Source organism: Paroedura picta, chromosome 8 (genome assembly GCF_049243985.1).
Source record: "Paroedura picta isolate Pp20150507F chromosome 8, Ppicta_v3.0, whole genome shotgun sequence".
Taxonomy (NCBI): Eukaryota; Metazoa; Chordata; class Lepidosauria; order Squamata; family Gekkonidae; genus Paroedura; species Paroedura picta.
The window spans coordinates 61,575,519-61,589,474 of record NC_135376.1 but is presented as its reverse complement, the minus strand read 5'-3'; the positions used below and the strand labels follow the sequence as shown (position 1 = coordinate 61,589,474).

Here is a 13,956-nt window from a genome sequence, read left to right as displayed (position 1 = left end):
GTTGTTTAAAAATTGCTTCTCAAACTGACATGTATGTGACAACTTTTACTGACAAACTACAGTAGTCTTGAAATCTGAGTGACCTATAAAATATTATTCTTTGAAAACCAAAATATAAAAATAATATTGCATCATTAGCTAAAAACTAAATCCCAGAACTGTAACACGGAAGAGACTTTAATATATTCTACCAAGAGTAATTAGAAGTGAAAGTGAATTGAATCATACTGTAAGGTAGCATTTGTAAGATCCAGATTACATTCAAGTGTTGCTTTAAAAATGTTTTCACTTCCAATGCCACTTAGAGCAGAGCATAATTTTTATAAAACTAAAATTATTTCATTAGTTGGCTATTGTGTGGAAAAGAATCTTTCTCAGTCGGCAGTATAAGAAATAGCTATTGATTTATTATGCTTTCTTATTTAACAGAATGGAACTTCTATTTATTCTTATTTGCCTGTTTAAGATTGCATTCTGTTCTTAATAATATATGATTGATGGAAGACGTTTAGGGAAAAAAGCCCAAACATTATCGAGCTGACTCCTTACATAACCAGAACAGGATTGGTGCCTGAATGTAGACAGGAAGTAAATAGGTTCCAGAATCTAAGGAAATAAGGTTTGCTTTTTATTTGCCAATTGATTATGGTCGATTTCTAATGTAATCGCACGGAAAGTCCAGCCTCCCAAAAAGAGCTAGAGTGTGCATTTTGGCATCCTGTGTAGTGTCTGTGATGTGATGTCCTTCCTAACATTCAGATACAAAATGGCACTTATCCAAATAGCTCTCACAGTTAACCATGTGGCAAATTTCCAGTGCAAATGCAGAGAATGCTCAGTAATAAAGTATTTACATCACAGAAGCAGTATGTGTTAAAAAACTTGTGGTGCTTTTCAACTCTAAATATATAGAAATATGAGAAGCAATCAGTAGCGTGATCAGGAAAGGGACTTGGTTTGGCCTTTTCCTCCCATTTGGTGCTGTGATATCTCTAGACTTCCCCTCCTGACACCCACATTGCATTCCTACTAACCCATATTTTCTGCACTTTGGATCTGGGTATATTTCTGTTACAAACAGCCATGCGGTTTTCAGGGCTTGGTAATGGAGTACTAAGGGTTAGACAGCCATAGTAATTGTTGGTCTGAAAGCATTTAACAAAGGTCTGGAATTCATTTTGTTCAATCTGTTTATCTGTTTAAACTTATACAGCAATGTTTTAATTATAATCACTAAGGGACCAAGTTCCACCATAATGAGCACTTGAAGAGACATTGTCACGGTTGCTGTTTATTTATTTGCTTCCCACTGGGGACCCCAAACAGCTGGATTCATTTTACTTTCCTCCATTTTATATTCACAACAACCCTGTGAAGTAAATTATATTTAGCATATGTGGCCGCCCTAAGATCAACGAAGGCCAATTCCCCATGGGCAGAAAAGGCCTGTTGCTCCTATGAATCGGCCCCAGCAAGCTTGCATTGCAGATTAGGGATGTGATCTTTGGTCTTAGACCCTAATCAGACACTTTGTCCACTACACCACATTGGCTTTATCATGCAATAAAATGAAATGTAGTGAAACTAATGAAATTGAAGTAATGTTGTTTTCCAAACAATGCTTATTGGAATATGATGGAACTTGGTCCTTTAAAACTCCAGTCTGTCAGTACAGTTATGATAATTTTGTTAGGAAAATTTTGGAATTGAATGAATTCAGACTTACAGACCCATGATCATAGCCATTTCTTTTTCCTATTCTTCACTTCAGCTATCCATTTCCCATGGTGTTTAGCAGCTGCAGCAAGAAAGACCTGGAAAACAGTCTGGAAAAAGGAGTGGGGATGTGTCTCTTCAACCTGCCAGAAGTTAAGGAATCATTTGGTGGCCCAAAGTGTGGAAATGGTTATGTAGAAGAAGGAGAAGAATGTGACTGTGGGGAACTTGAGGTAAGACTACCATTATTGCTTGTTATTACTTAATTATGGTCCTTAAGCTGTTACCTACTGGATTTTCATGCACTTAAGGTAGCCCACCTGTCATCAACTGTAATCCATGCCTTCTTTATTGTAGCTCTCCTTTTGAGCCAAACAAGAGAGCCAGCTTGGTGTAGTGGTTAGCAACATGGACTTCTAATCTGGCGAGCCAGGTCTGATTCCCCACTTCTCCACATGCAGTCAGCTGGGTGACCTTGGGCTTGCCACAGCACTGATAAAGCTGTTCTGACCAAACAGTAATATCAGGGCTCTCTCAGCCTCACAGGGTGTCTGTTGTGGGGAAAGGAAAGAGAAGGTGATTGTAAGCTACTTTGAGACTCCTTCGGGTAGAGAAAAAGCAGCATATAAAAACTTCATCAACATCATCATCGTACCTAGCCATCAGTAACCCAACTCTGTGTCATTGCTGAACATGACTTGAGGGGAACAAAGTTTACAAGAGCCAGTTAGATTTGGGACTGCAGTTCAAAGGAAATGGAGGCCTCTGCCTTCCCCTCCCCCCCAGGTGTTTTCTCAAGATGAAATAGCCATGAGGATGTATTTGCAGTACTGTGAAATTGTACATGCACTCCATTCTACATGTGCTAATACTCTCCAGTGTTGTTTTGACTTAGGAACATGATCCAGTAGCTCCTTCTCCCCTTGGGCCACAATCCAAACCCAAATCGAGCCCTAATGTGCATGTGCTTTCAAATTTTGTTCCTCTCAAGTCCAGTTTAGCAGCGATACCATCATTGTTGAGTGTGGGGGGAACCCAAGATAACTAGTGGCCAAATGTCTCATTGAGACTGCCCAATACTAGACTGTTTCCAAATAATTACTATTTCTTTCAGTTTAAATACAACTGCTAGTACTAGAGAAGACATAATAATTAGATAGGCTTCCTTCATGTAGACATTGACATTCACCATTGATATTGGACTTTTTCAGATAATCAGAAATAAGTCTATCTGTAGATGATGGTGTTGCCTCCTCTAATAAACAAAATAGACTAAGGGGCATTGAAAAAGCAAGAAATTACTCTTCCATACAGTTTATTAAATTGATTCCCAGCCATAAAGATTTCCTGACAGCTCATTCATTCTTCTGGGTAACAGGGCTAAAAAAGTAAGCTTATCTGCTTGGTTAAATTCAATAGTGTCCATAGCTTGCAAATTCTTTCTAACCCAGTTATCTTTCTCATTTTTGCTCCTGAATGTTACTGATACCTTTTAAAGTAAAAACCACTTAATACTGCCACAAAGTGGTTTGAACTGCGGCTTCTTTCTTTGTTTTGTTAAATGCCTTGGAAAATTGTGGCTCAGGTGTGATTGATTTCAGTCCTAATCTTCTAGTATAATCTGTGAGGTACCAGCAAACCTATTACATTAGTTAATGTTACATTAGCTAAGTAATTTAGACCAGGATTGGCACATCAATACCACTCTAATCCTTGAAGGCATCAAGTTGTGCTGTGTGTAACTGTATGTGGGGATCGGATTCAAAATTAATTATTTTTAGCTTTCGAAATGAAATGGTGACATTCAAAAATTCTAGTAGGTATTTTAGTGCTGTTGGTCTTTGCTCACACTAGATTTTATGAAGACATTTAAGGTCATTGAAAAACTGTGCTTCAGAAAATTAACATTTACCTTCCCAGGAGACACCTGGGGGAAAGCTTTGCTCCCAGAAAGTGGGATGAAGAATCTTCAGTAATGTATCTGATGTTGTATGCATGCACACGGAGGGCTTATACCCAGAATTAAACTTAAAGGTGTCCCTGGACTCATTTTGCTGTAACCATGGAGAATAATGCTGTAAAACATTCCTGGGAATTATAAACAATGTCCAGAGGCTCTTTCACTTGCAGTTGGTCAGAGACAGACCAGGTAAAACCAGATTCATGAATTAAATTAGGTCATTCAATCACAACACCTTAGCAACAAATTATCAGATAAAAAGTACATGCAACACATTGTATTATCTCACATAGTATGAGTACTGATGAGTCTACTTGTTGGCTTGCATTCACCCTCAGCAGCAAACAAAATCAGCTAAAGTTGCCTCAGTACTAGAGAGAAGCAAACATCTTGGTGGTGGTCTTTTCTCAGTGGGTATGGCAGCTTCTTACACTGAGTCCAAGTGAACTGGGCCATTCTTCAGATTACTTCAGTGTGAGTCCAAGATCAGTGACAGTTGTTTTTCTTATAATGGGTTTGTATGAGTCAAAGCTAAATCTTCAGTAAGGCTTTGCAACCCAACAGCTCCTTGACCTACTACTACCTGTTTCTGTTCACTTGTTGCTCCAGCTATGTTAACTATGTTTCTTAATTTTCCCAGATATTTCATATAGAGGAACCCCATAAGAATGTGTTGATCATTACAATAAATTACTGAATGTGCCTTTTGCTTCATGTTTTTTTTTCTTTTTTTAACATATAAGGTCTTCTCCTTTGTTCCTTTGACAGGGTCTCTGGCTTTCTTAGCCCTGTTCTCAGACTTTGAAAAAGAAGGTTCTGGGGTTTCTGCACCATACTGCTAGCCTTGAAATCCCTTTTGAAATTAGGAGATATAGATCTGTTCCAATCATATGCTATCTGTATGCTTCCCTTAGGTATCTTGCTGGCTATTCTTAAAAGAATGCAGGACTAAAGTAAAGTTACTTCCCAAAATTCTCCTCAACCAAATTTTGGAATTCTGAATTGCTTTATCTTATTTCCAAAGTCATAATAATATATTAGGAGTCCTCCATAGTTGCATATTTAATTGCAGAATACAATTTGGTGTAGTGGTTGGGAGTGGGGACTTCTAATCTGGCAGGCCGGGTTCTATTCTGCACTCCCCCACATGCAGCCAGCTGGGTGACCTTGGGCTTGCCACGGCACTGATAAAACTGGCACTGATAAAACTGTTCTGACCGGGCTGTGATATCAGCACTCTCTCCGCCTCACCCAGGAATAGGAAGGTGACTGTAAGCCGCTTTGAGCCTCCTTCGGGTAGGGAAAAGCGTCAAAGAACCAACTCTTCTTCTTCTTCTTCTTCTTCCTACAACCCAGATGGCCAGAGACCAAGGGACAAAGCCTCCAGCTTTCCTGGGACTAAGATCAAGAAAGTTACTCTTGCAAAGCAGTATGCTTACAAGGCGAATTTCCGAAAACAATCTGGTAGCTGTAGCTGAGGGCTAAAGTATTAAATTCAGATTGAAACCTTCTGAATTCAAGAAGGCCACAAGTGTCCTACAGCTACATTGGGTCCAATTAAACCAATACTTTCTCTGACTCATGAACTCAGTTACTAATGAGATGGCAAGTAGTCTCCTAGATTCTTGTGACCTTGAAACTACCAGGCCTGATGGTATGACCAGCACCTGAGTTACCTGCTTTTCCCTTTATCTGGGTCTTTGAAGCTGCAAGCAGTTTGAACTAAGTTTTCAGAAAAAGGAACTTCCCTCTTTTGAAGGACTCCCACAAGCCATTGTTTGAATTGAACAAGCATCATTTCTCCCTAGTGACTTTTGGTTATATTCCCAACCCAATGTTGTTGCTGTTCAGTATATTAAGTCAGACCGACTTAACATTGCTGAGCAGGGCTTTTATCTGTTACTACTTTGGTAAGGCCTTAAGAGAACAGTTATTAAGATGGCATTGATTTCACTTCCCCTTCCAACTATAACCTCTGAAGCAAATCCAATATTTTCTGAGACCGCTTATCAGCTCAGTCAATGGACAGTGAAGCTCTTACAACCCTCCGTGTGTGGAGAAGCATCATGATTAAAGAGAGCAACATGAGTTGTGAATGTATTTGTTGGGAATAGCACTATTTGTATTATGCCAGATCATTCCTTTATCTGTATTATGATGAAAAACTACACATCTGAACCTTACTGAAGACTGTCCTTATGTTAGATTGAATAGTTTTGGAGCCAGGACTTCAGCCAGGCAAGCCATTCAATTTCAAGTAATTTCATACAAATGGTGGATTCAGCCTGCAGTCAATCTTTATATAGTGTCAGAATACTGTTAAGTCAAATATAGCATTTGTGGGATTTGATTTCTTTCTCCAGCATTGCCTTTGATATTGAAAGAAACGTATAGCCTAGGTTAAAATTCTCTCATGCAGTATCCATCTGGGTGGACAGCATATGTTCAGACTACAATTTTGTCTGAACTCAAGAATGAAGTGGAACTGTGATAGGCATTGAATAGGGCCCAAGTTCAGGCTACTAAATGTTTTGAAAAGAATGAAAAAATACTTTTTGATGCTTAAAATGTTTATTTTAAGACTAGCTAAATCTCTTTCTGAAGATGCTTTTACTACCATGTCTGTAGGTTACCACTTTTGCTGTTGAAAACCACACAGTGTCCTAAAATGATGAATAGTCTCAAATCATAGACCCACCAAGCTGGATTGCTTATGAGGAGCTTCTGTTATAGCCCTTGCACTGAAGTAGCATTTACTGATCTTCAGTTATCTCTGCCAAACGCTTAGCTAGATGCTTCTGTGAAGTGTCAGACAAATATGGCTCTGAATTGTGTTTTCATTCCAGAGAGCAATTTCTTAACAGTTTGGCATTAAGAATGCCTGCTGTTATGAACACTGTTCATATGGTTTATGATAGAAGGAGACATTCCACTGTTTTGCACTCTTTAGCTTTTAGAGTCTGAATGCAAGGAAACTTTAAAATTATGAAGTTAAACTTCATTAGTTAGACTCTTCCTTAGTAAGAGTACTCATCTTGGCCTACAAGTTTCTAACAGGTCCCAAAAAGGAACTCCTCAGTCTTGAAAAATCCCAGAAATAGGTTCCCTAGTGCCACAAGCTTTTGCCTCATTTTCATGAAATCCAAGTGCCATCAAGTCACAATTGATACGGTGAATTGAGAAAGGTATTATCAAGGCAAGAGAAAAACTGAGGTGGTTTGGCATTACCTTCTTCTGAAAGGCCTTCATGGCGGTCTACCATCCAAGGATTGATCCTGCTTACCTTCTGAGATCTGATGAAATCAAGTTATACCAACCTTTTTAAACCTTTTGACCCTGGAAGCATCCCTGAAATATTTTTAGGCTTTGAGGAACCCCAGAACCAAACCAGAACTAATGTCAGTGGAACAGACCTCTGTTTTAAGCTGAGAGATGCTTACTGATTGTAAGTATTCTGTAAGCTAGAAATGAAGCTTTGTTTTATTTTCAAGTATTCTGTATTGATAAAATGAAATTTTAGAAAGACAAATGGGAAGGATTAAACATAGGAAAGGGGAACCAGATATAATCACCATATAAATTAGTGTATGTAGACATTCCTGTATGCATTTTTAGACAAAGCAAATAGATAAGGGACAAATTGTCCAAATATGAAGACAAGGGATAAGGAGATAGGCAGCATTTCAAAGAAACATTAGAGTTTACAGCGGATAATGAACACAACAGTATGTTATTGTGTCAAGAAAATCCTTTCAAATTACATTAACAGGAGCATCATTTCTAAGACACTGGAAACAATGGTACTTACTCAAGTGCAGTCAGAGATTAGATCTCATTTATGTGCCATGCCTGTTCTGATGAGCACAAGATAAGTTAGAAACAATTCACAGGAGAAATATAACAGTGATCAGGTTCTAGAAGAAAATTACATAAATGGCAAATTCTGAGGGAACAAAGAGACATGATGAACATCTCATGCTGTTTCTGCAAAAGGCAAATTATGCACTCAAAGACACAATGCAGAGGGGAGAGAGGATTTAACTGGTAAACACCCTCTCAGTTTCATTCACAGAAACCTGTCTTTTAAGATTTTAAAGGGAAAATGGCTTTTTAAAGGGCTTGTCTTTTTCCCCTTTGAAATAATTAACAGTATGGGGAGGCCACCTTTAACAGTGTGTGAAGGTTAAAGGGTGAAATCCTCTCTCCACTTTCCACATGGCCCTGAATAAACTCAGCATGTGCCGTTTGCCTTTTGTAGACAGACAGACAGAGATCCATGGTTTGGCCAAGCACACCCCCCCCCCCAAATGAAGACACGAGACACTAAACATCATTTCAACTAGTTTATTTAACTGTATTCAATTTTTGTAAATGGATAATCTGCATCACAGCTTACAAATGCCTTCCCTTCCTCTCCCAACAACAGTATTAAGCATTAGGAACAAGGGTTCTAGCTTAGCCTGCTCCCTGTCATTTAGTTTTCTCTGTGTGGAGGGACTTTTTTTATGGAGAAGCATTCCGTCTTGTAAGCCTCACCCATTATCTGAAATTGTTCCACTTAGAAGCAGGATTACCATCTCAGTAAAAACGAAGACAAAAGAAAATGAAAAACTGAAGATCCATGATGTGTTTTAGCCCAGTGAAAAAAAGATTAAAGAGGGCGCATTTTGCATTTTAAAACACTTAAAACTATTTCTGGGGCAAAAGAGGAGGGTGAACAAAGAACAAGAAATTACGCTTTACTTGGTCTAGTTAGATCAGGGTTAAGGAGCAGAAAAAGGAGAAACAAAACTTGTAAATTTTGTGATGAAATTGCAGACATAAAATGGCCTTGCGGAAACTTTGCCTCATTTGTGTATTTAAAAGGTTCTCTGTGGCCATATGCAATTCTCTGAAGACTCATTTCAGGAGGTGGAAAATAATAGAGTCAAAGACGCTTATGTATTGGCCCCCGGGACATAGTCCTAGTGCATTATTTCATGCAGTCCCACTGGATTTACATCATTTTATGGATTTGATCCATCTTTCATTCAACTTCCCAGCCAGTGCAGCTCTCAGGTTTTACTCTTTGCTTCTTCTAGGAATGCACAAACCATTGCTGCAATGCTACCACCTGCACCTTAAGGCCAGAAGCAGTGTGTGCCCATGGACTTTGCTGTGAAGACTGCAAGGTGAATTTTCACGTGCCCTCACTTTTGTAGGGTGGGTAGTATGCATCTCGGTGTCAAAGCCATTCACACTGCTCTTGGAGCTATCATATGTTTTCGGTGGGCTTTTTAGAGCTGCAGAAAAGACCAAAGCTCACTGGCCTATCTATACCCATTTCGGTAAAAATTCTCCGGCATTCTTTAAGAAGGCACAATTCTGCACACTGTGCCTTCTCCCAGAAGACAATGTGTATTTTTATTTTATGCACATGTCAATAATATTGAAGAAAGAACCTTAAACGTTTATGCCCATTTAAATAATTCTACCAGTCCAAAGTCATCTACAGTCATGCTCCTGTGCACACAGTGGCCGAGCCCTACGTTTGCATCTAAGAGAAGAATAAAAGAGGGTCGTGGAACTGTGTCATAAACCAGTGGCACAGCACATCGCAAATGTGCATAGAAAATGCAGCCTTGCCTTAATGCTATGCTTAATGGCCACTTGGTGCAGAGACTAAGGAAGGGGTGAAACAGTCGCCCGTGGCATAAATTTCCCTGTGCTGTAACTTTTATTGATTGGAATTATAGCCACTTCTTTTTTCCTACAGCTGAAGCCAGCAGGGATCCTCTGCAGGCACTCCAGTAATTCCTGTGACCTTCCTGAGTTCTGCACTGGAGGCAACCCGCACTGCCCAGCTAATGTGTATTTACATGATGGGCACCCCTGCTACAAGGTGGATGGCTACTGTTATAATGGCATGTGCCAGACCCATGAACAGCAATGCATCACGCTCTGGGGGCAAGGTGAGTTTGATGACTGGATCTTTCTTGAGATGTTTTATCCACAAAAACAGAAGGCACATAATTTTGCAGGAGGTATAGTTTTACAGCATCAGTCGATTTTAGGTCCATTATTTCTTCACAGCTGAAGGGTACCAGTTTCTTTTTGCACTCCTGCCCCGCAACGGTTCCTGTTCACATAGATAGATTTTTGCAGACTGTTGGGCTATATTCCCCTCTTGGTGCAAATGTCTTTATGGACAGTGGACTAAAACAGTGAGGATGAGACAAGGAGAGAGATCCTGTTCCAGGTTGCTCTTTTCACTAGATAGTACAACATAACCATTTGTAGGCATTAATCATTTCCCCTCTCCTACCATGAGCCAGCCTCACACTCTCAGAAGTATCTTTTACAGGTCAGCATTCAAAGCATATCATCAGCATCAGTACTAATGAAATGTACGTAGATTATGCTGCTCAGTCAGTTTGCGGATCATAGCCTTTCTCTAGAGGTCAGAACCCAGCATGTTTTTAAATTCATTGTAGAAATGGAACAATACAAGCCCCAAGTTGCAAAGGGTTACCAGTACTACACCCCTCTGAAGCCATGTTTGCTTGGGGGCATTTGACCCCTTTCAAGAATTAAAGATTGCTTTGCCTCAGTTTACTTAACTGTAAAATGCAAATACTTGCCTACCTATCAGAAGTAATTACGATAATGTTTGCCTGAGCACTTAGCAATTCTGGGCTGGAAGCCACTCTATAAGTGCATCACATTAGCTATGCAAACATAACTCATAGCTGATGCTGAATTAAGGAGAAACTGTGCCACCAATTGTATTTCAATCAGCACTGGGAATTGGCTTTGAGTTTCAGCTGACATTGTATCCTAATCAGGGAAGGACATTGCCTTGGACTAGTGCACACAGTCCTTTATTTCAAAACTGAATTTGCTGTTCTAATTAACAATGCCCCCCTCCGGTTTCCAACTTCTCTTTGACATGCTGTCAGACCAATCCTTAACCCTGTGCCCTGACACATCACAGATGTTGATGCAGTGCTGGTGTAGCTAGTTCATGGCCCGCACTCTCTCATCAGAGCAAGGCAATTTTAACCGAGACCCAGATCAAAACAGCCAAGAGCCCATCCACTGCACAGGAGTCCATAGGGACACTGCTGACACTCACCACTCCAGAGCAACATGTTGATGAAGCTCCCATGCCTGCCAGGTATGGAAGGAGCCAACCAGTGCATGCTGAGGCTGTCTGTCCTCTCTGACATCATCCTTCCCCCAATGAGGAGGAGGTAGGGATGTTATTCTCCTGGTGGGACCTGGGGATCTCCCAGAATTACAAGTCATCTCTGGCCAACAGAGATCAGGTCCCCTAGAGAAAATGGCCACTTTGAAGGTGAACTGTATGGCATTGTGCCCTCCACGCCCCTAATCCCACCCTTACCTCCAAAACCTCTAGAGCTGCCAGCCCTAGGAGGAGTACATATAAAGGGACTGAGCAGAGCAGACTTAGAAATATCCTATAATAATGTTGGCTCTCTTCCACGGCAGTTTGTGCAGAGTGCTTCCTTTCCATGCAAAGGGCCCCTTGCCAGGGTTCCCACCACCAAAGTTTCCCCCAGCAGGAGTTCTAAGTATGTCCAAGCCAGAGAGATACAGCCCCCATTCTGAGCACCTTGCCATCTGAGAGGCTGCAACTGGGAGGGGGTGGAGTCTGCCCACCTAGTCCCATCTTTAACTGCCTCCTGTTTCTCCCCCCATAGTCCTTCTTGAGCCTGCCTGTTAATGCAGGTGGTGATGTTACTTCCAGTGACATGTCACTTACCAGGGTGTGTGTGGCAGGGAGGCTGGCCAGCTGACATCAATTCCTGAGCTTCTCAAAGCCTGAAAAATTATTTCAGGGGATCCTCCATGGTCAGAAGGTTGGGAAAGGTTGGCTTAGTGCTTCTGTTCAGTTTTTCTTAATCTGCCATTATATCTCATATTTAAACTCTCTTCAGAGGCTGCACCATGGAAAGAGCATTTTTAGGTTAAATAGCATGTTTCAAAGAGGGGAAATTATCTGTCAGTAGACTTTTCTTTATACGAAAGCTTAAGTGAGATTTAGTTCATAATCACTTCTGATCCTATTTAAAAAGCATACATATATTTGCATACATGCACTTCAAGTAAGCAATCATTCTTTTGGCGGCCTTAAAAGGTAACAGGTTTTTTAAAGGTTAATGCCTCCGTTCTTCCAGGAAAATCCATAGTTTTTTTCTTGCCAGCAGATTTATCTGCATATCTAAATGCCTGCTTGAAATGCCAATAAAAGCGGCAGATAATATCTAAATACATAATTCTCAGGATAACTCAATCATATCACTATCAATAGGTCACATCAATGACTTTATAAAAATGAAGGGGAAAGTTTCATTTTTAATTAAGAGGACCCACAATGTGGAAATTCAAAAATAGAAAACTCTCCTGCATTACATAAAGCCTAGCCTCATCTTGAAGAGGAGTTCACTGTGCAATATTTCAGCAGAATTAACTTATATATACCATCTGATGTGGAATTCCCTGCTCTGCAATGATACCTTAGAATTATAGAGTTGGAACGTACCTCAAGGGTCATCTAATCCAGGCCCCTGCAGAATGCAAGAAATTCACAACTACCTGCCCACCCACAGTGGCCATTCCCAGATGAAGCCTCCCCCCCCCAAAAAAAAAAAAAACCAGAATCCCTGATTCAACCTCTTACCCCAAAGTGTTGATCAGCATTTCCCTGGGAATTTTTCCTACCTAAATGCAGAACTTTACATTTTTCATTATTGAAATTCATTTTATTCATTTTAGCCCAGTTTTCCAGCCTGTCAGTTTTCTTGGTATATTTTTTTCTGGACGTGTTTAGGACTGTTCATTGGCCATAGAGGGTCTGTGCACAGAAACTGAACATGAATAGCATATGCATGTGGCCGGTCATAACTGCTACTCATTTGGTGTATGGAAGGAAACGTGCCTTTAGAGTTTGGGGTCACACACTGGGAATACATTCCCTCACTTGATGAGGGGACTTACTGTGAAATATTTTATTGCTTCCTTAAGGACAGCCAAAAGCTACAGAGGCACGGTGGTATGAGTGTCACACTGAGATCTGGGAGACCTAGACTGAAATCCTCAGTTGCATGGTGGTGGTGTTAGGATGAAATGGAGGCAAGAAGAATGTTGCAAGCTGCTTTGGGTTCCATTGGGGGGCAAAGTGGCATATAAATAGTAAAGTAAATAAATAAACAAACCAAGTCTTGATGCTAAACCACACAGGATCCCTTTTGCATTCCTGAGGGAGATAATGGAGAATGTCATTCCTTTGTTGGTCAGAAACAAGTCTAGTGGTATCTTTAAGATCAACAAAGTTTAATTCTAGGTATAAGCTTTCATGTTCATACAACCAAAAGTTTATACCCATAATTAAACTTTGTTGGCTTAAAGGTGCCACTGGACTCAAACTTTGTTCTCTTTGTTATCTTCAGACATTGCTGGATGATAAAATTTTTGCCTTTTCATCCTTGTTTCCTCCTAGGCTTTAGAACTGAGACCTACTAGTCCTTATGGTTGATCTTTGTCTGGAGACTGACCTGAAAGGGGGGGGGCAGAGGGATGCTGGGGAAAAGAAGGACATATGGTATACCATCCTGAATTACTAAAGTATTTACACATTCTTAGGTATAACAAAGTTTCAGCCATATCTCACTGAATTAAATACAAAAAGAAAACACTAGGTGAATGTTACCCACATTATAGAGGCCTTCCTGCAGGTGTTCTCTGTACAATGCTGTTGGAAGTGCTATCAGCTGGTGGTAGAAAGTGCTGTCATGTCACAGTCAAACTCCATATGGTTTTCAAAGCAAGAGATGTTTAGAGCTGGTTTGCAATTGCATAGAAATGCTGGACTTCTCTGGTAGTCTCTCACCCAAGTACTAACCAGGGTACCATCTGCATTCATCTTCCCCCCCCCCCACTATTGATCCTGCCGAATTCTGATTTATCTGAACCCTGATCTTGCAGTAGATCTGCAGCCTTCATTTTTCCCAACTTGAAACAGTTTTCACTAAGATGCTTTCTTCTGCACTTCCAAGAGAGGGGTCTGTCACATGCCAGCGCCAGTAGATACCTTTTGGTGGCGGGGGGGGGGGGGGAGAAGTGGGGGTTTAGTGAAGCTCCAGCCAGCTGGAGATGGCTTTATTTCCTGCCTTTTGTCTCCCAATTCTACAGCCAGAGCAAGGTGGGGAGGGGGGAGTTCTGAAGGCACACCAGGTGGCTTGTTGAGAGTGAACAGGGAGGGGGTAAGTGGAGGCAGC

At 40.7% G+C, this 13,956-nt stretch overlaps 1 protein-coding gene across 1 annotated transcript in view; it reads left to right on the top strand.

Moving 5' to 3' along the window:
- Nucleotides 1–13,956, top strand: part of ADAM12 (ADAM metallopeptidase domain 12) — a 271,768-nt gene that overhangs the window by 205,212 nt on the left and 52,600 nt on the right. Inside the window, exons 12-14 of the mRNA XM_077350066.1 lie at nucleotides 1,772–1,949; nucleotides 8,758–8,847; nucleotides 9,432–9,627. Of these exons, the coding sequence (XP_077206181.1) occupies nucleotides 1,772–1,949; nucleotides 8,758–8,847; nucleotides 9,432–9,627 (464 nt within the window). The remainder of the gene's footprint in view (nucleotides 1–1,771; nucleotides 1,950–8,757; nucleotides 8,848–9,431; nucleotides 9,628–13,956) is intronic.